Here is a 24,681-nt window from a genome sequence, read left to right as displayed (position 1 = left end):
TCCTCTCAGAGAGACTAGTCTCTAAGGACACTTAGTGAGCCATGCCCTCCCAGTTCATGACCTTGTGTATTCATCCACCCTTTCTTTAGATCCGGACTGGGCCCATGACTCGCTTTTTACTAATAAAGTTGCTGCTGCTGCTAAGTCGCTCCAGTCATGTCCGACTCTGTGCAACCCCATAGAGCCCACCAGGCTCCCCAATCCCAGGATTCTCCAGGCAAGAACACTGGAGTGGGTTGCCATTTCCTTCTCCAATGCATGAAAGTGAAAAGTGAAAGTGAAGTTGCTCAGTCATGTCCTACTCTTAGCGACCCCATGGACTGCAGCCCACCAGGCTCCTCCATCCATGGGATATTCCAGGCAAGAGTACTGGAGTGGGGTGCCATTGCCTTCTCTGACTAATAAAGTTAAGTGGAAATAATCCTGGGTGACTTCAGGGACCGGGTCAGAAGTCTGCCTCTTTCTTTCTTCTTCTCTCAGAACACTCATTCTGGGGAAGCCATCAAGTATGTAAGAAGTGCATCTACCCTATCATAGTGGCCATGTGGAGGGCTTAGCAGGACCACTCTGCTAAGGCAGCTGGCATTCTTAGACCCTCAAGGCCACCAAGTGACTCTGGTCAAGTGTCAGCTCAGAAATGCCCCTGCTGGTCCAGTAGTTAAGAATCCTCCTTATTTTACCCCTATGTTAGGGGACGTGGATTTGACCCCTGGTGGGGATTAAGCCCCTACATGCCATGGAGCAACCAAGGCTGTGCACCCCAACCAGAGAGACCCGGCACCACAACAGAAGATCCACGGGCCACAACTAAGACTCAAGGCAGCCAAATAAATAAATAAATACTTTAAAATAAGAATCAGCTCTCTCAGTCCTGCCTACATTTCTGGCTCATAAAAGTCATGAAAAAAAAAAAGGGTCATTCTTTTCAGTTTTGATGTAATTTGTTACACAGCAACAGCTAACCAGAATAACAGTATATGTAATTGATAGGAATAGTTTAATAAACCCCTTTAGTAGAGGTGGGCTTCCCTGATAGCTCAGTTGGTAAAGAATCCACCTGCAACGCAGGGGACCCTGGTTCGATTCCTGGGTCAGAAAGATCCGCTGGAGAATGGATAGGCGTCCCTAGTGGCTCAGCTGGTAAAGAATCTGCCTGCAATGCAGGAGACCTGGGTTCAATCCCTGGGTTGGGAAGATCCCCTGGAGAAGGGAAAGGCTACCCACTCCAGTGTTCTGGCCTGGAGAATTCCATGGATTCGATAGTCCATGGGGTTGCAAAGAGTCGGACACAACTGAGCCACTTTCACTTGAGTTGCAGTAATATCCCTGTGGGCATAATCAAATGGCCACTGAGGACCATTAACCAGCTTCTGATGGAGAGGGCTGGGTGCAGGCACCTACTCACAGGGCGGCAGAAGAAAGGAGACTTGCCACCAGCAGTCTTCACGCATCTTTCCTTCACAGCACAAAGTGTCCTCCAGTGCAGGTCTCACCCAGGGCCTCTGCCCCTGCTTCCCCAGTCAGGAGACCTGTGCAGAAGAAAAATAAATCAGGCATCAGAATGCTGCTCTTGGAAGAATGGATTAGCACAGGGAGAGTAGATATCTCTACAGAATAATTCCTCCATTTAGTCATTTGAGGTCGAAACTAGATGTTTGAGATGGAAACATGATCTTTGAAACTGCTGGAAGGACAAAATTCTGACTTCTCTTTAACAAGAGCTTATATCATGTTTTTTCTTATTGGTTTAAGATGGAAAATACTAAGAAATGGCTATTGGTTCCCATATCCAAATGCTATATGTACTTTCATTCTCAATATAGGAAATATAACACGATCACAATGTGATTTGGCAATCTTCCTCTAAGATTTCAAGAAGCAGGTATGTTTTATGATTTTCTAAGTCCCTTCCAAGACATCCTTCAGCAAAACTAGTTAAGCTTTGCTTTTTTTCCCTCACTTATGGGCTCCAGTGTATAGAAATGTTATTAGGGCCATTTCCTTCGCATGTAGTCAGTGAGAGGAGCTCTGGTGGGTTGTGGCATTCGGCTATCATGGCGGAAGTAATTCAGGAACGTGTAGAGGATCGACTTCCCGAATTAGAACAGCTGGAGCGCACTGGACTCTTTAGTCATGCGGAGATTAAGGCAATCATTAGGAAGGCTTTAGAACTAGAATACAGAATACAGCGAAGAAGTCTTTTAAAGGATGACTTTATCAGATATGTTCAGTATGAAATTAATCTTTTGGATCTGATTGAGAAAAGGAGAGCTCGTGTTGGATATACATTTAAGAAGGATGAGATTGAGGATCCTATAATACATCGGATACAGAGTGTCTTCCGACGTGCATCAATTAAGTGGAAAGATGATGTTCGACTTTGGCTGTCTTTTATAGCCTTTTGTAGGAAGTGGGCTTCCAACGTTCACCTTAGCAAGATATTTTCTTCCTTGTTGGCCTTTCATTCGAACAAGCCAGGTTTGTGGATTTTGGCGGCCAAATGGGAACTGGAAGACCGCATTTCTTCAGAAAGTGCAAGACAGTTATTTCTTCGGGCTCTGTGCTTTCACCCACGTTGCCCGAAACTTTATGAAGAATACTTTAGGATGGAGCTGATGCATGCTGAAAAATTGAGGAAGGAAAAGCAAGAGTTTGAAAAAGCCAACATGGATGTGGGGAGTCTCTAGCATGCTGAAGAAATCCTTACGGGCGAGTTGGCACGGATCATCTATAAGAATTCTACAAGTGTAATTAAAAGTGCAAAATTTCATGTGTCACTGCTTTCAATTGCACGGCTGTTTGACTTTGCCAAAGATCTGCAAAGAGAAATTTACAATGACCTTAAGGCTCTGCACGCAGATGACCCCGTCACTTGGAACTATGTGGCCCAGCAAGAATTAGTGATTGAATCACAGCCAGTAGAAGAGCTGCCTACAACCAAACAAGCCAAAGCGAAGGAGATGGGCCGCCGGGAGGAGAGGTGCTGTGCTGTGTATGAGGAGGTGGTAAAAACTGTGCCCACAGAGGCTATGTGGAAGTGTTACATGAACTTCTGCATGGAGAGGTTTACTAAGAAGACAAGCAGTCGCCTCCTCAGAAAGAAGAGGCTGGAAAGAACCATGGTTGCATTCTGGAAGGCACATGAGCTCAAACTTTTACCAGAATTCCAGTACAGGCAGTTGAGCAAGTTGTTGCTGCATCGCCAGTTGTTAAAGGAATCCCTGGAGGTGGCAGATGCTGGGGTGAAATTGTTCAAAAAATCAGTGGAGATGTGGCAGGTGAAGCTGGAGGCCCTGATTATGTCAGAGAGCCACGAGATGTCCAAGGGTTTTGAGCAAGCCTTTGAGTACCTGAAACCTCAGATTTGCCTTCTTCCATTGTGGCTTACTTGGGCCCAGTGGAGTGAAGATGCCGGAAAGCAAGAAGAAACTGAAGCAATCTATAAGAGAGCTATCTTTGATCTCCCAGGAGCTGACTCAGTCCCTGTGAAGGAAATGTACCTGAATTGGGCTTATCGAAGTGGTGGTTACAAAAAGGCCAGAGATGTGTTTAAAAGTTTACAGGAAAACCGTCCATTTTCAGTTGATTTTTTTAGGAAGATGATCCAGTTTGAGAAGGAGCAAGAATCCTGTAAGATGGAGAACTTAAGAGAGTATTATGAGAGGGCTTTGAGAGAATTTGGAACAAAAGATTCTGATCTCTGGATGGATTACATCAAAGAAGAATTGAACCACCCGCTTGGTAGACCTGAGAACTGTGGACAGATTTATTGGCGACCTGAGAACTGCGGACAGGTCTATTGGCGACCTGAGAACTGCGGACAGGTCTATTGGCGACCTGAGAACTGCGGACAGGTCTATTGGCGAGCCATGAGAATGCTGCAGGGAGTCAGTAGAGCAGTTTATGACTCAACATGCTTTGTATCAAGCCGGCCGTTTGTGAAAAGAGGAAGAGCACAGTCACCTTTGTGAAATAGTGCTATAAGCCCTCTGGGCAGATTTGTTTTATGCAGTCATCTGCAGTTTGCTGAGATAGTGTCTCGTTTTGAGGCCTGCTTTAATTTTGTTGACGTGTTAATCTTGAATTCCAGAAAAGAGAGCTGCTGTTTAATGGCCAGAAGCCAGTTGTTAAGGCCAGACCTATGGAGATCCCCAAATGTTTTTCAGAATACATGGAAACGATGTAACTGATCTTGTTTTACTACACCTTGTCAGGCTTGAGTAGCTCTAATCTAGACCTCAGGTTCAGTTAAAATGGAGAGGAAAATACAGTTCTGTTTATTTTCTCCTTATAAAAGTATATGTGGTGTGCATTTAGTGTAAAAGTATGGAGGGGACAGAGTAATGTTGCAGTCTTGTCATCTGGACTTAAACTCACTGGTATGATTTCCTTTGTTAGAATTGGATTTATACTGTTAGATCATTTATTCATTCGTTCATTGAGTCCCTGTCGTGGGCAAGAAAGAAGACAAGCTTTTGGGATGGAAGTGGGGGTTAAAGGAATAGAGCTGATGTCCTGAGTTGGTTGAAGCAGCAGAATAGGATGCTAGGTATTAGGGGGAAAGTTGTCCTTTAAGAAGATTATAAGAAATTACAAAAGTGTTTTTGTCTCTGGGACTGATCTGGAGAGAAATGTTTGCACTGCAGAGACCCAGTAACAAGGAAAGGCAGGGCTAGGGAGGAGCTTAGAAAGAGAAGGGCTTCAGAGGCAAGTATAGAGGGTAGCTTACAGCAGAGATGGGCATTTTTGGAGCAAAAGAAGCGGTTGTTTGAGTTGTATATCCTTCAATGTAACATGATGTTACTGAGAGAAGCATTCAGTACAGTTTTACTTACAATGTTTCACTTAATATTATGTTGTTTTCCATGTTATTTCCATGTTATAGCCTTGAAAATGTGAAATAAATCCATAGCATTCCATTGAAAAAAAAAAAAGAAATGTTATTAGTATATATAATCATTTGGCTTGGAAAATGCTATTTAAAAGATAAAAAGTAAAAATTTGATTTAATCTTTGTTCACAAGGACAGTAATACTTAACAGTAGCCAGCTTTTAAGGAATGTTCGTTTATGGCAAGCACAATGCTAACTAAGTCTTGTATGAACACTATAAGGTAGGTTTTATTATAATTTACATTTTATGTATTACAACACTAAAATTTAGAAAAGCTTTAGTTATTCACTCAAGGTTAAACAGAGTGCCTGATTCCAAATCTTTGTTCTTAAAACACTATACTATATATCATTCATTGCATGCTTGCGTGCTAAGTTGCTTCAGTCATGCCCGACTCTTTGCAGCCCTGTGGACTGTAGCCCACCAGGCTCCTCTGTCCATGGGACTCTCCAGGCAAGAATCCTGGAGTGGGTTGCCATGCCCTCCTCCAGGGGATCTTCCAGACCCAGGGACTGAACTTGAGTCTCCTGCAGCTCTGCACTGCAGGCAGATTCTTTACAGCTGAGCCACCGGGAAGCCCACCATGGGTCATGACAATAAGGCAAGTCCTTCCGCACTACAAGAGTTTATCAAGAGAAATTTCGAACCCTAAAAAGATGGAGCTTTTTCAGTTTAGAGAAACACTATCTCAGTCTTCAAAATATGAAAGATAAAATCCATTTGTATAAATTGTTTATTATCAACACTAGAAACTATGGAAATAATAATTTTGTAATAGATTGCCATCACAAAATACCATATGTAATTGAAGAAGAATTTCTATTGATCAAAACCACAAAAGAGTTCACTATCCAGAAAGCATTTAACAGAACTATTGTACTCTTGAGATAAATAGAGAAAAACACTAAAATCTTGAAAAACATCCAAACCCATTTCAATATCATTTGTCATTCTGGCAGACTTCTCTTCATTTATTTGGCCTGTAGAATTTTCATAGTACTGATGACATACACACAAAAAAGAAAAAAAAAATAGCTATGATTGAAAATATGGATTTTATTTAAACACTCATAAAAATTCCTATTTCAACACCCAGTATCCTGGGTATTTTGTTTTGAGATTTTTTGTGTGTGTGGCCAAAAAACATAAATTTACTTCATATGAAAATGGGTAAATTTGGGCATTTCCATTTAAAAGCGTCTTGAGCTAGCCCCTTTGCCTTCCAACTAAATATCTTTGAAGTTAGAAAAGCTTACAACAATGCTGAAAATGAATACAACTGATTTAAGCCCAGCATCTGGAAGAAGTTCCTAACCATAAAGCTGATGGAACTGGATGGGGAAAAACCAGAGTGTGATCAACTGATGCTTTGCCCTATGAGAGAGAGCAACCTCTTCCTGCTAAAAGAGTAGAAAGAGTGGCATGAACACTTCATCCGTTTTCCACTTTTCCCAACTGGGCCTGGAGCAGTAAGAAAAATGAGCAAAATTCTCCTGCCCTGTCCTGCACTTTTGGGTTTCAAAAGGAATGCCCTTCAAGCACTTTCACAACCATACTGAAATGGAGCTGCCACAGCGTGGTAGGATGAGGACAAGGAGGAGTTCCGCTTGGGGAGCGAGTCGTGGCCGGGCAGGCTGTGCTGCCTTTTATCTCTAGTTCCAAGGAACAAAGAGCTACCAGGGGAAGAGCTTGGGATGCTGTGGCCTGAATTGTGTTCCCCAAACCCATATGTGGAAGCCCCAGAGTCCACGGTGGTTACATTTGAAGACAGGGCTTTTATGGAGATAATTCAGTTTAAATGAGATCATAAGAGAGGGGCTGTGATCCTAGAGGATTAGTTTCCTTTTTTTCTCTCTCCCTCCCACTCCATCCCTCTTCTCCCTCCCCTCCTTCCTTCTCTCCCTGCCCACCACAGGCATAAGAAGGCAGCTGTTCGAAAGCTAGGAAGAGAGCTTTCACCAGAAATCAAATCAGCTGGCACCTCTGTCTTGAACTTGTAGCCTCCAAAAACGGAAAGGAAACAAGCGTTTGTTGTTAAGCTACCCAGTCTATGATATTCGTTATGGCAGCTCAAGCTCACTAAAGCACACTGTATATAGGGGGTCATCTTGTAGTGTATTTATCACTTTAGCCCTACAAAAATGAGGCATTGATGGCAGGAACAGACTCCAGCTCAGTGCCCTAAGTGATGATTCCTGGTATGCAAAGAATTACAGAAACTTAGTGAATAGCATTGGAGCATACCGCAGCACACGAGGAAAACCGCCGTGCACGTGCACACGAGGTGCCGTGCAGGCAGTGTGCTAGTCTCAGGCATTCCGAAAGGAGGCCGCGAGATTTTCCATAGCTCAACAAGCTTTTTCTAAAACTTATATGGCAGAACAAAGGATCAAGATACAAAGAACGTTCAGGAGGTAAAAAAAAAACAAAAAACAAGGAGGACTTGCTGTACATGATATTAAGACTCGCTATAAAACTAGTAAGTAAGACCAATGTATTTGGAGCAAAGACAGACAAACAGAAGTGACTAGGAATCCCAGAACCAGTACAACATGTGTATGGAAACATGTTATTAAATAGAGCTGACATTTCAGATGAGTGATGGAAACAGTAGATGGCTGACTCGGTGGAGAAAATATGAAATTAGGTCCCTATATCACACTATATATAAATATCAATGCCAGATGGATTGATGATTTACATGTAAAAGGCAGAATTTCACAACTGTTAGAAGCAGTGTAGGAGAGTACCTTTATGAAGATGAGTTTTATCAAGATTAATTAAGCAGAGAGCAAGTCAAACGAAAGCCTGAGTAGCAATGTTAATATTAGACAAAATAAAGGTCAAAGCATAAAAGATAAGGAAAAAAAATATGTGGTAGAAGAAGGAAAAGCATGAACATATGCACCTAAGAATATAGACTCAAAAAATGTAGAGCAACAACTGTGAAAAGAACAGGAAAACTAGATACAACAGCAATTGCAACTGGAATTGAAGATTTCAACATGTCTCTCTCAGATCAAATAAATAAAACAGCAAAAATGGGGGAAATTGCTATAAAACTAACTTATAGATTGATATAAAAATTGACACAGATTTCTTGTAATAGACAATAGTCACAAAATTAACTATATCAAGTAACAAAATGAAAACCTCCATAAATTAAAACAATTAGTATCAGGACATGAATGGGATGAGTGAAGTAGGTGAGAGAAATTAAGGGGTACACACCCCCTGTTACAAAATAGTCACTGAAATGAAATGTACGTCATGACGGATATAGTCAGGTCAGTTCAGTTCAGTCGCTCAGTCGTGTCCGACTCTTTGCGACCCCTTGAATCGCAGCATGCCAGGCCTCCCTGTCCATCACCAACTCCCGGAGTTCACTGAGACTCACATCCATCGAGTCAGTGATGCCATCCAGCCATCTCATCCTCTGTCCCCTTCTCCTCCTGCCCCCAATCCCTCCCAACATCAGAGTCTTTTCCAATGAGTCAACTCTTTGCATGAGGTGGCCAAAGTACTGGAGTTTCAGCTTTAGCATCATTCCTTCCAAAGAAATCCCAGGGCTGATCTCCTTCAGAATGGACTGGTTGGATCTCCTTGCAGGCCAACGGACTCTCAAGAGTCTTCTCTAACATCACAGTTCAAAAGCATCAATTCTTTAGCGCTTAGCTTTCTTCACAGTCCAACTCTCATATCCATACATGACCACAGGAAAAACCATAGCCTTGACTAGACGGACCTTTGTTGGCAAAGTAATGTCTCTGCTTTTGAATATGCTATCTAGGTTGGTCATAACTTTCCTTCCAAGGAGTAAGCATCTTTTAATTTCATGGCTGCAGTCACCATCTGCAGTGATTTTGGAGCCCAAAAAAATAAAGCCTGACACTGTTTTCACTGTTTCCCCATCTATTTCCCATGAAGTGATGGGACCAGATGCCATGATCTCCATTTTCTGAATGTTGAGCTTTAAGCCAACTTTTTCACTCTCCTCTTTCACTTTCATCAAGAGGCTTTTGAGTTCCTCTTCACTTTCTGCCATAAGGGTGGTGTCATCTGCATATCTGAGGTTATTGGTATTTCTCCCGGCAATCTTCATTCCAGCTTGTGCTTCTTCCAGTCCAGCGTTTTCTCATGATGTACTCTGCATAGAAGTTAAATAAGCAGGGTGACAATATACAGCCTTGACTAACTCCTTTTCCTGTTTGGAACCAGTCTGTTGTTCCATGTTCAGTTCTAACTATTGCTTCCTGACCTGCATACAGATTTCTCAAGAGGCAGGTAAAGTGGTCTGGTATTCCCATCTCTTTCAGAATTTCCCACAGTTTATTGTGATCCACACAGTCAAAGGCTTTGGCATAGTCAATAAAGCAGAAATAGATGTTTTTCTTGAACTCTCTTGCTTTTTCCATGATCCAGCAGATGTTGGCAATTTGATCTCTGGTTCCTCTGCCTTTTCTAAAACCAGCTTGAACATCTGGAAGTTCATGGTTCACATATTGCTGAAGCCTGGCTTGGAGAATTTTGAGCATTACTTTACTAGCGTGTGAGATGAGTGCAATTGTGCGGTAGTTGGAGCATTCTTTGGCATTGCCTTTCTTTGGGATTGGAATGAAAACTGACCTTTTCCAGTCCTGTGGCCACTGCTGAGTTTTCCAGATTTGCTGGCATATTGAGTGCAGCACTTTCGTAGCATCATCTTTCAGGATTTGAAACAGCTCAACTGGAATTCCATCACCTCCACTAGCTTTGTTCGTAGTGATGCTTTCTAAGGCCCACTTGACTTCACATTCCAGGATGTCTGGCTGTAGGTCAGTGATCACACCATTGTGATTATGTGGGTCGTGAAGATCTTTTTTGTACAGTTCTTCTGTGTATTCTTGCCATCTCTTCTTAATATCTTCTGCTTCTGTTAGGTCCATACCATTTCTGTCCTTTATCGAGCTCATTTTTGCATGAAATGTTCCTTTGGTATCTCTGATTTTCTTGAAGAGATCCCTAGTCTTTCCCATTCTGTTGTTTTCCTCTATTGCTTTTCATTGATTGCTGAGGAAGGCTGTCTTATCTCTTCTTGCTATTCTTTGGAACTCTGCATTCAGATGCTTATATCTTTCCTTTTCTCCTTTGCTTTTCACTTCTCTTCTTTTCACAGCTATCTGTAAGGCCTCCCCAGACAGCCATTTGATATAGTCAATCACATTGTAATAACCGGTGACACATGGTAAGCAGGCATATTGTGGTCATCATTTTGTAATGTATAGAAATATTGAATCACTGCACTGTACACCTGAAACTAACATAGCGTTTTAGGTCAATTATACTTCAACGAAAAAAAAAAGTAACTATATGAGGTCGTGGATGTGCTAATTAACTTGATTGTGGCAATCATTTCACAATACATACATACATACATTAAATCATGTTGTACGCCTTTAAAAATCACATTGTACAACTAAGTATAAACAATTTACTTGTCAATAATACCTCATTAAAGCTAGAAAAATTAAATTTAAAAGATTAATATCTTACCTATTGTATTATCTGGACATTAGGGAAAAACTGGAGAACAATAACAGAATAAGTTTAAAAGCCATATGAATGTACAGAAACGAAATAATTTGTTACTGAATAGCCCCTTCAAAGGAAAAAAATCCTAAGGGAAATCTAAACTCACTAAGAGGTAGAGAACTATGTAAACATTTAATAAAAATGTCTGTGTCATGGCTAAAGCAATATGCAGTGGGAAATTAATAGCCATAAATGCATACAGCAGAAAACAAAAAAGTATTTTAAAAAATTAACACTGAAGGAAGTTGGGAAAAGAACAGCAAAGAAAATCCAATGACACTAGAAGGAAGGCAATAGTTAAAAATAAGTTAAATGATAAATAAAAACACACCAAAAGAATCATAAAGATTAATAAAGTCAAAAGCTAGAATTTTGAAAACTTTAATAAGATAGGATGCAAGATAATTAAACATTTCATTCACTTATGAACATGGAACCAAAGTTAATTAAATAGATGACAGAACAAAACCTTCTGGCTAATGTGATCAAGAATATTATAAAAAGAAAGTCATGCATAAGTAGGGTTTATTCCAATAATGCAAGAATGTTTCATATCAGGAAATCTATCAATGCAATATACCATAGCACCATAGTAAGGAATTAAAGAAGGAAAATTACATGATTATTTCAATAGATGCTAAAAAGTAATGGTAAATGCCTATTACCAATTTTTTACTAAAACAGCCAAAAAGCTAGAAATAGATAGAAATTTCCTAAATTTGTAAATATCTATATATTTTTAAAACTGTAACAAGCATTATACCAAAATGGAAAAACCATAGACCATAGACACATTTTAATTAAGATGGTAATTAAAAAAGAATGCTATTACCACAACTATCAAATATAGGACTAAAGTCTTATCCAATGGTATATGCAAAGCAAAAGAAATAAGAAGCATAAGCATTATTTCAGACGATTATTTCTATTGAAAACACAGATGAATCAACAAATACTTAAATTAGTAACAGAGTACAGCCAGGTTGTAGATATAATGTCATTCTTCTAACTCTTTTATACTGTTGATGGGAATGTAAATTCGTGCAGCTACTGTGGAAAACAGTACAGCTGTTTCTCAAAAATCTAAAATAGAACTACCATATGACCCAGAAATTCCACTCTGGGGTATATATCCAAAAACACAAACACACTAATTTGAAAAGATACACGCACCTCCATGGCTCATAGAAGCAGTATTTACAATAGCCAAGACATGGAAGCAACCTAAGTGTCCATCTGCAGATGAATGGGAAAAGATGCGGTACATGTATACAATGGAATGTTACTCAGCCATAAAAAAGAATGACATCTTGCCATTTGCAGCGACACAGATGGACTTAGAGGGCATTATGTTAAGTGAGATAAGTCAGACAGAGAAAGACAAGTACTGTATGGTATCACATGAGGAATCTGAAAAATATAACAGAGTACTAGTGAATATAACAAAAGAAGAAGCAGACTCACAGATACAGATGACAAAGTAGTGCTTACCAGAGGAGGAGAAATTTAAGGGTGGGGAAGGGGAAGTGCAAACTATCAGCTATAAGATAGGACCAAGGATTATGGTACAACACAGGGAACGTGGCCAATATTTATAATAACTGTAAATAGAAAGTAACCTTTAAAAACTGTATACAAAATTTAAAAATTCAAGTCATTCCTCTGCACCAGCAATAACCAAATAGATAACGATACAGACTCTAAATAGTGCAAGGAAAAATAAGACATCTGTTCGAAATAGCAATTAAAAGTATAAAGTATCTATCAAGATCCAACAGGGAAAGACAAACAATTTTTCATTTTTTAAATAGAGAGGATGAAAGCTGTGGGCTGGTTTTAAAAGTGATGGAAGAGCTGAAGAGGACCTGGGTGCAGTGAGCTACTCAGAGACCAGAGTGAGAAGGAGCCCACGCCCCCGCTGAGTTGGGGGAGGGGCGGCCCACCAGGCAGCAGCTGCGGCCAGGAGGGCCCACCCAGAGGGAACTGCAGCCTCAAGGGGACAGATGGACTCACTGGGGCTTCTCCCTGCTCTCTCCGTCAATTTCCCACACTGAGTCAGGTCCCCCTATCCAAGCAGGAGGCCAGGTGACACCAGAGCTGAGAAAACACCTCTTCTAGCACTGGGAGCCACCTCACGAGGCTTGCCTCCCTGGTCACCTCCAGCTTCCTCTGATCGCCCAGGTCCGGGCAGGCTTCCAGCTCCTGCCAGTATCTTGCTGCTGCTGCTGTTGTTGTTCAGTTGCTCAGTCGTGTCCAACGCTTTGTGATCCCATGGACTGCAGCATGCCAGGCCTCCCTGTCCATCACCAACTCCCGGAGCTTGCTCAAACTCATGTCCATTGAGTCGGAGATGCCATCCAACCATCTCATCCTCTGTCGTCCCCTCTCCTCCCGCCTTCAATCTTTCCCAGCATCAGGGACTTTTCCAATGAGTCAGCTGTTCACATCAGATCACCAAATACTGAAGTTTCAGCTTCAGCATCAGTCCTTCCAACAAGTATTCAGGGTTGATTTCCCATAAGGTTGACTGGTTGGATCTCCTTGCAGTCCAAGGGACTCTCAGGAGTCTTCTCCAGCACCACAGTTCAAAGGCATCTATTCTTCAGAGCTCCGCCTTCTTTACAGTCCAACTCTCACAACCATGTGTGACCACAGGGAAGACCATAGCCTTGGCTTTATGGACCTTTGTCAGCAGGGTAATATCTCTGTTTTCCAAACACTGTCTAGGTTTGTCATCGCTTTCCTGCCAAGAAGCGATCTCTTCTGATTCCATGGCTGCCGTCACCATCTGCTGTGATTTTAGAGACAAGAAGAGGAGCTTTGTCACTGCTTCCACCTTTTCCCTTCTATTTGCCATGAAGTAATAGGGCCAATGCCATGAACTTAGTTTTTTAAATATTCAGTTTTAAGCTGGCTCTTTCACTCTCCTCCTTCACCCTCATCAAGAGGCTCTTTAGTTCTTCACTTTCTGCCATTAGAGTGGTATCATCTGCACATCTGAGGTTGTTGATGTTTCTCCCGCCTATCTTGGTTCCAGCTTGTAACTCACCCAGCCCAGCATTTCTCATGATGTGCTCAGTGTATAGATTAAACAGACAGGGTGACAGCAGACAGCCCTGTTGTATTCCTTTCTTGATCTTGAACCAATCAGTTGTTCCATACAGGGTTCTAACTATTGCTTCTTGACCCACATACAGGTTTTTCAGGAGACAGGTAAGATGGTCTTGTATTCCCGTTTATTTAAGAGCTTTCCGCAGTTCCTTATGATCCACACAGTCAAAGGCTTTGGCATAGTCAATGAAACAGAGGTAGATGTTTTTCTGGAATTTCCTAGCTTTCTCTATGATCCAGCAAAACTTGGCTTGATGCTTCCCATATCTCTTTTGGTTTTCCTTAACCCTGTCTGCATTCATGCTAAGTCACTTCAGTCGTGTCCAACTCTGTGCGACCCTATGGACTGCAGCCTGCCAGGCTCCTCTGTCCATGGGATTCTCCAGTCAAGAATACTGGAGTGGGTTGATATGCCCATCTCCAGGGGATCTTCCCAACCCAGGAACTGGACCCATGTCTCTCTCCTGCATTGGCAGGGGACAATGGAAGGTGCTTCCAGAGGAAAACACAGTTTGGGAGCACAGTGCAAGGAGACTGTGATTTATTAGTGGAGTATGTGTTAGCTAACTTTTCTTACTTAGCATATATAAGTCAGGATGGTACCCTTAGAGGGTTTAACTGAAAAGTTTAATGAAGGGCCAGAAAAAAAAATTTATACCCCAGAGGAACAATGAGAGGATTTGTTCCTAAAATTTGAAATAAGATATAGTTTAATCTATTAAAAATGCAACTCTCATTTCAAATCTTCTTCCTCCAGTAGGAAAGTACTTCAACAGCAGTTTTACACTTGTGTTTCCTTAAGTAGCCTGGAGGGGGTGAAGAGCTTTAAAACCAACCAAAAAATAAAATTTAAAAAGCCCTTTGTAGGATACACTATACGAAGTGCTTCCAGTCACTGGTTTCCAATAACTATCAAACAAGAATTCTATTTAAGTTCTTTCTTTTTCTTTTTTTATCTTCTTGATGCTGATTTTTTTAAAAAAAATGAATAATTTAGAGAGAGCTGAAGTTGTCATTAGTAAATTTTATTGTTCCTTGTTAAATAACTATACTACTTGGAATAAGGGCATTCATAATAGATATTTTGATTTCACTATAGATATTCTCAATTTCTGAACAAATGCCTTGAAAAGAGTCATGTGTCAATTTCACAGAAGACACTGTGAATTAAATCATTTCTATATGCAGGAAAAAACCCAAATCTACTAATATTAATGCTGTTAGTAGCAGTATTAGAACTCTACTCCTATTATTGAACTATTTCCCTCTCTATTCTCAAAATCTTGATACTAACCCAGTCAGGTTCCTTGTTTAAATTTACTTTCTACCTGTATCATTGGCTATTATATTGATTTTCAATTTAGAAAAAAAATGAAATTAATTTTATAGAGTTTGGTGGTACCTGTTCAGGCTTTTCCTGACAGAACTTTCATTATATACTCTCTTGGTGAGACTTAAAGTTACTTGGGTCATAAGAAGGACAGAGAAAGTCTCTGGATCCCTTGTGAGTCTCTTTATTTCCTTTAAGGAATACTCTCAAATGCCTTTTTCATTGAAAAAAATAATAAATTGATCATTATTAAAAAAAAAAAAAAACTAATGCAGTAACTCAAAAGCCTCTTGATGAAAGTGAAAGTGGAGAGTGAAAAAGTGGGCTTAAAGCTCAACATTCAGAAAACGAAGATCATGGCATCTGGTCCCACCACTTCATGGGAAATAGATGGGGAAACAGTGGAAACAGTGTCAGACTTTATTTTTCTGGGCTCCAAAATCACTACAGATGGTGACTGCAGCCATGAAATTCAAAGACGCTTACTCCTTGGAAGGAAAGTTATGACCAACGTAGATAGCATATTCAAAAGCAGAGACATTACTTTGCCAACAAAGGTCCATCTAGTCAAGGCTATGGTTTTTCCTGTGGTCATGTATGGATGTGAGAGCTGGGCTGTGAAGAAGGCTGAGTGCCAAAGAACTGATGCTTTTGAACTGTGGTGTTGGAGAAGACTCTTGAGAGTCCCTTGGACTGCAAGGAGATCCAACCAGTCCATTCTGAAGGAGATCAGCCCTGGGATTTCTTTGGAAGGAATGATGCTAAAGCTGAAACTCCAGTACTTTGCCACCTCATGCGAAGAGTTGACTCATTGGAAAAGACTCTGATGTTGGGAGGGATTGGGGGCAGGAGGAGAAGGGGACGACAGAGGATGAGATGGCTGGATGGCATCAATGACTCGATGGATGTGAGTCTGAGTCAACTCCTGGAGTTGGTGATGGACAGGGAGGCCTGGCGTGCTGCGATTCATGGTCATAAAGAGTTGGACATGACTGAGCGACTGAACTGATGTGATGTGATCTGATCTGATCTTCATTAAATGTTGTAAAATATCTAAACTCCGAGCCACACTCTTCATCACAAGCTGTATTTTCATAATTTGATTTGTATAAGAGCAGTTATTGGATATGGGCTTCCCAGGTGGTGCAGTGGTAAAGAATCCACCCGCCAATGCAGGAGATCCTACATCGATCTCTGGGTCAGGAAGATGCCCTGGAAAAGGAAATGGCAAGCTGAACATTTCTTTTAAATATGTTGAATAATTCAACCTTGCAAGTTACTCTCCATCATCATGATGAAGAATTTTATCCAAGATTTCCCCTGATGATATTTCATTACTTTTCCTCCCAGAAGGAAAATAATTCAATTCTGACTTGAGAGATTGCAAGTAACTCCTTCAACTGTCTCTGCTAGTTACAGAATACAGGAAGAAGTTAAGGTTATTTTCTATTTTACTAGAAATGTGTTGTTGTGTGTGTGTGTGTGTGTTAAAAATATCCTACTAAACACTCTGAGAAGACAGAGAAGCAAATGTTTTGGACAAGGTGTCTCCTTGAATGGTGCCATATCCATTGATGTTTTCAAGGGCACCACAGCCTCGTGGTGGGGAATCACACCCACAGTAAAGCTTTACAGATCTCACCATATCTGTATAAGCAATCTATTTTTTACTTGATTCTATTATTTCTGGAAAATATGCATATATTGTAAAAAGTTATGCGATTGGACTTCAAATACATCTTTAATAATGTTCACTTCAAATAGCTATCACCTGGTGTTTCTCAACACAAAAATCAGCAAGGATAATTTTTTATCTACCATACTTAAACAAATGTTTAAATATGTATCTAAGTTCAAGGTCATAGGCTTCTGTGGCTAATAATCAAGTCATAAGTGGAATGAGAGAAGTGTTCCCAGATGTTTCATTCACTTCCAAGCTCATTGTGATGAGCTCAGGGGAAAACTGATTCTGTTAAAGATCTTAATTATTTTGGGTGAGTCATAATTTTCATCATCATCATGTGTTATTCAGTGATATGAGTGGAAATGAAGGAAACTAAGCCAACAAGCATTGACTGTCATCCTAAAAGATCATGAAAAAGTAGGAGACAGAGGAAGGAAAAACTCAAAGAAGTAAACACAGTCGTAAAAGCACTTCAGTTTCCTGGAGGGGCAAAATTTTGGTTTAAATTAGGCTTAGAGCAAGGTTCTTCCACTATGGCCCTAATGATATTTTGGGCTGGGTGGTTCTTTGCCAGGGGTATCTGCCCTGGACATTGTAGAATGTTGAACAGGATCCCTGGTCTCTAGTCAATAGGAGACTATAACACCCCATGCCACTGGTTGTAACACAAACACACCTCCACTCATTGCCAAATATCTCCTGGAAGAATGGCTCACTCCACATAGGGAATCACTAGCTCAGAGAACAGAATATTTCCTTAGATAAAGGAGTAGGTAAATCCAAGAAGCTGACCATGAAAGAAAAGTAAGAGGTGGAGCAGGGTTAAAAACATGCAGATGAGACCAAAAGTGCTCATACAGGAACTCAAAACTGATAGAATGAGAGAGGAACAGAGACGGAAGGGAGAGGATGGGAGGATAAGGGAAGGGGTTTAAGATGAGAGAGGAAGAAGAAACTTCTTACTTGAGAAAAGTAGACACAGGAGGCCCAGGTGGGAATCAGGACTTGAGATAGGCGTCGCCCCTCCTGGAAACTAAGGAGGAAAAGGAGAAATAATTGTCGAATAGGTCATGGCTCCATGAAAACATGGAGGCTCTCTAGACAGGAGTCAATCGGGAGAAACTGGTTTACCCTCCTGGGACGCTCAGCCAATCATAACTGTCCCCTCCTGGGACGCTCAGCCAATCATAACTGTCCCCTCCTGGGACGCTCAGCCAATCATAACTGTCCTGTCACCGTCTCCAGGAAAAACTCAGCTTTGAGACGCACAGCTAACAGCACTTGTTTTGTTATTCACCAGAAATTGGGAATTAGCAAAGATCAAAAGCCAGAAAGTCAAAGGAGAAACTATTTCTGTATAGCTGTTGCAACACTGCAGAGAGGCAGCAAGGCTCAGGTAAGCAAGCGAGTGGTGGAAAATGAGGGCGGAAAGGTTTCTCAGTGAGAGAGAAGGGCAGGTCCTGAACAAGTAACAGTGAGAGACAGAAATGGACATCATGGTCCAAACACTGGATTTCTGAGCTAGGAATCTTTACGAGTTCCAGATGAAACAAAAAGCAGAGAAGCTGTTAGAAACATGAGGAGGAGTCACCATATGGGAAAAGCCATAAATACTGACACCAAAGTAACCGACCAACCAAACAGACAAAAGATTAGGGAAAGAAGGCTAGAAATACTTCAAGAACAAATATAAATGATAATAATAAAAACAGTGCCCTTAATTCAAGAATCTTGTAAATTTTCAAATCATTAACTACATTGACTTTTAAAAGAAGGAATTTTAATCCATCATCTGTATCCAAAAACACTAAATCAAAATGTTCTATAAAGTTCCCACAAAATAAATTACTCAAACTTTAAATACACTTAACAATTTTTCTTCAAATTTGGCTTCCTTTTCCCTTCTCATTAAGAGCTGAAATTCTGCCAAAGTTGAAATGTATAGTTTTACCTATTTTTAGTTGAAGTTTAAAAGATATTTTAATGTTTTTTTCATTATCTCCCCATGCAAAGAAAGATTTTGGATAACCTGTTCAAGGTTCCCTCAAGCAGGCAGGATTTTGTGAAAGCATGAAAATTTTAACCTCACATCTATTCTTGAGTTAATTTTTCCAGTAAAAATGTTTCTTTCATTATTTCTGACCCTTTTCATCAGTGAAGAGGAGCAATGTGGGAAAAACAGTCTAATCTACTTCTTTAAACTTACTCCTTTACATTTAGGTTAAACTACTTAGTATTTTAACTACTTTTAATGCAACATTAAAGACTAGGTATGGATGAGATTTAGCTTATAGAGGAAAGAACTGATCTCTAAAACTAGGCAGGTAGAAAGGAAGCTGCTAGTCTGATATTTCTCTTTAAACTGTGTCTATAAATGGCAAACTCATACTCATACTTCAAACTCATACTTTGGCCACCTCATGCAAAGAGTTGACTCATTGGAAAAGACTCTGATTCTGGGAGGGATTGGGGGCAGGAGGAGAAGGGGATGACAGAGGACGAGATGGCTGGATGGCATCACCGACTCAATGGACGTGAGTCTGAGTGAACTCCGGGAGTTGGTGATGGACAGGGGGTCTGGCATGCTGCGATTCATGGGGTCACAAAGAGTCGGACACGACTGAGCGACTGAACTGAAGTTAGGCTCTCTCACTCTTAAGAAATGATTCCAGTGTTTACTTTCTACAGTTTGTTAGAAAAACAGTCTATTGACTATGCTTTTTAAAGCTAAATGTTTTCCTCCCCTTATTCTGAATCTTCGTTATTACCTGTCTAACATCCTTATTTAACTTATATGCAGAGTACATCATGAGAAATGCTGGGCTGGATGAAGCACAAGCTGGAATCAGGATTGCCAGGAGAAATATCAATAACCTCAGATATGCAGACACCAACCTTGGGCAGAAAGCAAAGAAGAACTTAAGAGCCTATTGATGAAAGTGAAAGAGGAGAGTGAAAAAGTTGGCTTAAAGTTCAACATTCAGAAAACTAAGATCATGTCATGTGGTCCCAGCACTTCATGGCAAATAGATGGGGAAACAGTGGCAGATTTTAATTTGGGGGGCTCCAAAATCTCTGCAGATGGTGACTGCAGCCATGAAATTAAAAGATGCTTATTTCTTGGCAGGAAAGTTATGACCAACCTAGATAGCATATTAAAAAGCAGAGACATTACTTTGCCGACAAAGGTCCATCTAGTCAAAGCTGTGGTTTTTCCAGTACTTATGTATGGATGTGAGAATTGGGCTCTAAAGAAAGCTGAGCATTGAAGAATTGATGCTTTTGAATTGTGGTTGGAGAAGGTTCTTGAGAGTCCCTTGGACTGCAAGGAGATCAAACCAGTCCATCCTAAAGGAGATCAGTCCTGAGTGTTCACTGGAAGGGCTGATGTTGAAGCTGAAACTCCAATACTTTGGCCACCTGATGCAAAGAACTGACTCCTTGGAAAAGACGCTGATGCTGGGAAAGATTGAAGGTGGGAGGAGAAGGGGATGACAGAGGATGAGATGGTTGGATGGCATCACCAACTCGATGGACATGAGTTTGGGAGCTGGTGACAGACAGGGAGGCCTGGTGTGCTGCGGTCCATGGAGTCACAAAAAGTCAGACACGACTGAGTGACTGAACTGAACTGAACAGTCCTGAACACTCATCGTGTTAAATGTAGTCTTTTGTAATCCTTTCCATTTTTTTAATTTTGATAAATACCAATTAGTCATTAATAGATTGAGGTCATATCTCTAAGAAATAACTCAAGCTGGTCATTACTACAATCAAAGTATGGAAAAAAAACAAATTATCCAAACTGACATAGAGTTTTATTGAAGGTATGTTGACTATAATATGACCCAGAAATTGCACTCAGAGGTATATATCTGAGATCATGAGTATCTATGTCCACCAAAAAGCATATTCAAAAATGTTCATAGTAGTATTATACAGAATATTCAAAAACTGAAAAGAACCCAAATGCATATTTTTTCCAGCAGTAAAAATATTGAATAATAAATTCAGCAGTGTGGCAGGATATAAGAAAAATATTTTTCAAAATCTTATAAGGCATTAATAACCAAAAGATACAATTAACTCATACATGTTGACATCAAAATCAACAACCCAATTTTAAAATGGGCAGAGGATCTGAATAGACATTTTTCTTAAGAACAAACGGCCTAAAAGCACATGAGAAGATTTCAACATCACCAATCCTAAGGGAAATACAAATCAAATCTGCAAAGAACACTCCTATCTGATAAACCGGCCCTTCAAAAAAACAATGAAAAACAAGCGCTGGTGGGGATGTGAGAAAAGGAAATCATCACACACTGTTAGTAGCATTGTAAACTGGTGCAGCCCGGAGAACAGTATGGAACTTCCTCAAACAATTAAAAATAGAACTATTATACAAAGTAGCAATTTCATACATATACAGCCTTGACGGTACTCCTTTCCCAATTTGGAACCAGACTGTTGCTCCTTGTCCAGTTCTAACTGCTGCTTCTTGACCTGCATACAGATTTCTCAGGAGGCAGGTCAGGTGGTCTGATATTCCCACCTCTTTAAGAATTTTCCACAGTTTGTTGTGATCCAAACAGTCAAAAGCTTTGGTGTAGCCAATAAAGCAGAAGTAGATGTTTCTCTGGAATTCTCTTGCTTTCTCGATGATCCAACAGATGTTAACAATTTGACCTCTGGTTCCTCTGCCTTTTATAAATCCAGCTTGAACATCTGCAAGTTCATGGTTCATGTACTGTTGAAGTCTGGCTTGGAGACTTTTGAGCATTACTGTGCTAACATGTGTGATGAGTGCAATTGTGCAGTAGTTTGAGCATTCTTTGGCATTGCCTTTCTTTGGGATTGGAATGAAAACTGATTATTTCCCAGTCTTGTGGCCACTGCTGAGTTTTCCAAGTTTCCTGGCATATTGAGTGCAGCACTTTCACAGCATCATCTTTTAGGATTTGAAATAGCTTAACTGGAATTCCATCACCTCCACTAGCTTTGTTCACAGTGATGCTTCCTAAGGCCCACTTAACTTCACATTCCAGGATGTCTGGCTCTAGGTGAGTGAACACACCATCGTGATTATCTGGGTCTTTAAGATTGTTTTTGTATAGTTCTTCTGTGTATTCTTGCTACCTCTTCTTAATATCTTCTGCTTTTGTTAGGTCCATACCATTTCTGTCCTTTATTGAGCCCATCTTTGCATGACATGTTTCCTTGGTATCTCTAATGTTCCCTTGGTTTTCTTGAAGAAGAGATCTCTAGTCTTTCCCATTCTATTGTTTTCCTGTATTTCTTTGCATTGATTGCTGAGGAAGGCTTTCTTATCTCTCTTTGATATTCTTTGGAACCTTGCATTCAAATGGGTATATCTTTATTTTTCTCCTTTGCTTTTAGCTTCCCTTCTTTTCTTAGCTATTTGTAAAGACTCCTCAGACAACCATCTTCCATTTTTGCATTTCTTTTTCTTGGGGATGGTCTTGATCACTGCCTCCTGTACAATGTCATGAATCTCCGTCCATAGTTCTTCAGGCACTCTGTTTATCAGATCTAGTCCCTTGAATCTATTTGTCACTTCTACTGTATAATTATAAGGGATTTGATTTAGGTCATACCTGAATGGTCTAGTGGTTTTCCCTGCTGCTGCTGCTGCTGCTGCCACTAAGTTGCTTCAGTCGTGTCCGACTCTGTGCGACCTCAGAGATGCAGCCCACCAGGCTCCCCTATCCCTGGGATTCTCCAGGCAAGAACACTGGAGTGGGTTGCCATTTCCTTCTCCAATGCATGAAAGTGAAAAGTGAAAGTGAAGTCACTCAGTCGTGCCCGACTCTTAGCAACCCCATGGACTGCAGCCTACCAGGCTCCTCCGTCCATGGGATTTTCCAGGCAAGTGTACTGGAGTGGGCTGCCATTGCCTTCTCCTAGAGTTCCTGCTCTGAACCACAGTCAGCTCCCGGGCTTGTTACTGCTGACTGTATAGAGCTTCTCCATCACTGGCTGCAAAGAATATAATAAATCTTATTTCGGTATTGACCATTTGTTGATGTCCATTTGAAGAGTCTTCTCTTATTTTGTTGGAAGAGGGTGTTTGCTATATACAGAGTATATCATGCAAAATGCCAGGCTGGATGAAGCACAAGCTGGAATCAAGATTCCCGAGAGAAATATCAATAACCACAGAAATGCAGAGGACACCACCCTTATGGCAGAAAGTGAAGAGGAACTAAAGAGTATCTTGATAAAAGCAAAAGAGGAGAGTGAAAAATTTAGCTTAAAACTCAACATTCAGAAAACTAAGCATGGCATCCTATCCCATCACTTCATGGCAAATAGATGGGGAAGCAATTACAGGCATTATTTTGTGCTCCAAAATCACTGCAGATAGTGATTGCAGCCATGAAATTAAAAGACACTTGCTGCTTGGAAGAAAAACTGACCAAAGTTAGATAGCATATTAAAAAGCAGAGACATTACTTTACCGACAAATGTCCATCTAGTCAAAGCTATGCTTTTTCCAGTACTCATGTATGGATGTGAGAGTTGGACTATAAAGAAAGCTGAGCGTTGAAGAATTGATGCTTTTGAACTGTGGTGTTGGATAAGGTTCTTGAGAGTCCCTTGGACTGCAAGGAGATCAAACCAGTCCATCGTAAAGGAACTCAGTCCTGAATATTCATTGGAAGGACTGATTCTGACGCTATAGCTCTAATACTTTGGCTACCTTATGCGAAGAACTGACTCACTGGAAAAGATCCTGATGCTGGGAAGGATTGAAGAGGGGAGAAGAAGGGGACAACAGAAGATGAGATGGTTGGATGGCATCACTGACTCAATGGACATGACTTTGAGAAAACTCTGGGAGTTGGTGATGGACAAGGAGGCTGGGAGTGCTGCAGTCCATGGGGTTCCAAAGTGTCAGACACTATGGAGCGATTGAACTGAACTGAACTGATATTATGCTACAATAAGGATGAATCTTGAAAGCATGATGGTAAAGTGAAAAAAGCCAGTCACAAAGGACAACATTATATGTACATCCATTTTATCGAAATATGCAGAACGGGCATAACTATAGAGATGGAAAGTAGATAGATTCATGGGTTTGGGGGGCTTTGCAGGCTTGGGAGGGGAATGGGGAATGACTGCTGATGTGTATGGGATTTCTTTGATGATGTTAAAAATGTTTAAAGTTAGATTTTGGTGATAGTTGCATAACTCTTTGAATATACTAGAAAATGCTGAACTGTGTACTTTAAATGGATGAATTGTATCCTTTGCAGAATAAATGTCAATAAAGCTGTTTTTTAAAAAAGAACAAGACCTTGAAATGATATACACAACATTATAAGTGAATCTCACAGACATTTTTATGAGCAAAAAAAGCCAGACATAAAAGAGTATACATAGTATGAGTGTATCTACATAATGCTCAAGACCTGATCAAGTTGATAATAATATAAGCCAGAATATTGGTGACGTCTGGGAGAACAGTGGAGAAGGAAATGGCAACCCACTCCAGCATTCTTGCCTAGAGAATCCTGTGGACGGGGGAGCCTGGTGGGCTGCCATCTATGGGGTCGCACAGAGTCAGAGACGGCTGCAGCGACTTAGCATGCATGCACGCATTGGAGAAGGAAATGGCAACCCATTCCGGAATTCTTGCCTGGAGAATCCCAGAGACAGAGGAGCCTGGTGGGCTTCAGTCTCTGGGGTCGCACAGAATCAGACACATCTGAATCGACTTAGCAGCAGCAGCAGCAGCAGTAGCTGGGAGAATAAATGTTGACCAAGAAAGGGCACAAAAGAAGCTACTGGGCTGCTGGAAATATTCTGTATCTTGATTTGGATGGTTGCTACACAGTCACAGCCAGATATAGTTCATCAGTCTCTACTGAGTCCACATTATGCTCTTCACAGTTTATTAAATGTTAAAAGGAATAAACAACTGTGTTAGTATTTTCTTGGTCACCTAGATGTAGCTAATGGAGACTGGTAAGTTGTTAAGAAGATAATATCTAGAGTTAAAAATTCTTTATTCCAATATTGGTTTCCCATTTCTTGGCTAGGATATCTTGTGTGAATTATTTAA

The 24,681-nt window shown here is 40.7% G+C and overlaps 1 protein-coding gene and 1 long non-coding RNA gene across 3 annotated transcripts in view; one reads left to right on the top strand and one right to left on the bottom strand.

Annotated features, from left to right (window-relative positions):
• The window catches only part of LOC112585688, a 172,960-nt gene that overhangs the window by 105,179 nt on the left and 43,100 nt on the right, over window positions 1-24,681 (bottom strand). For both annotated transcript variants that reach the window (XR_003110218.3, XR_006542575.2), the window contains exon 3: window positions 1,406-1,529. This is a non-coding gene — a long non-coding RNA (uncharacterized LOC112585688). The remainder of the gene's footprint in view (window positions 1-1,405; window positions 1,530-24,681) is intronic.
• Window positions 1,990-4,665, top strand: LOC102399924 (U3 small nucleolar RNA-associated protein 6 homolog). The gene is given in 2 exon segments (XM_025273490.3): window positions 1,990-3,794; window positions 3,889-4,665. Coding segments are annotated over 2 exon segments (1,794 nt in total). The 5' UTR covers window positions 1,990-2,054; the 3' UTR covers window positions 3,943-4,665.

This window comes from Bubalus bubalis, chromosome 1 (assembly GCF_019923935.1).
Source record: "Bubalus bubalis isolate 160015118507 breed Murrah chromosome 1, NDDB_SH_1, whole genome shotgun sequence".
In the NCBI taxonomy this organism is placed as follows: Eukaryota; Metazoa; Chordata; class Mammalia; order Artiodactyla; family Bovidae; genus Bubalus; species Bubalus bubalis.
The sequence above is the reverse complement of the archived record's forward strand: the minus strand, read 5'-3'. Positions and strand labels throughout refer to the sequence as shown.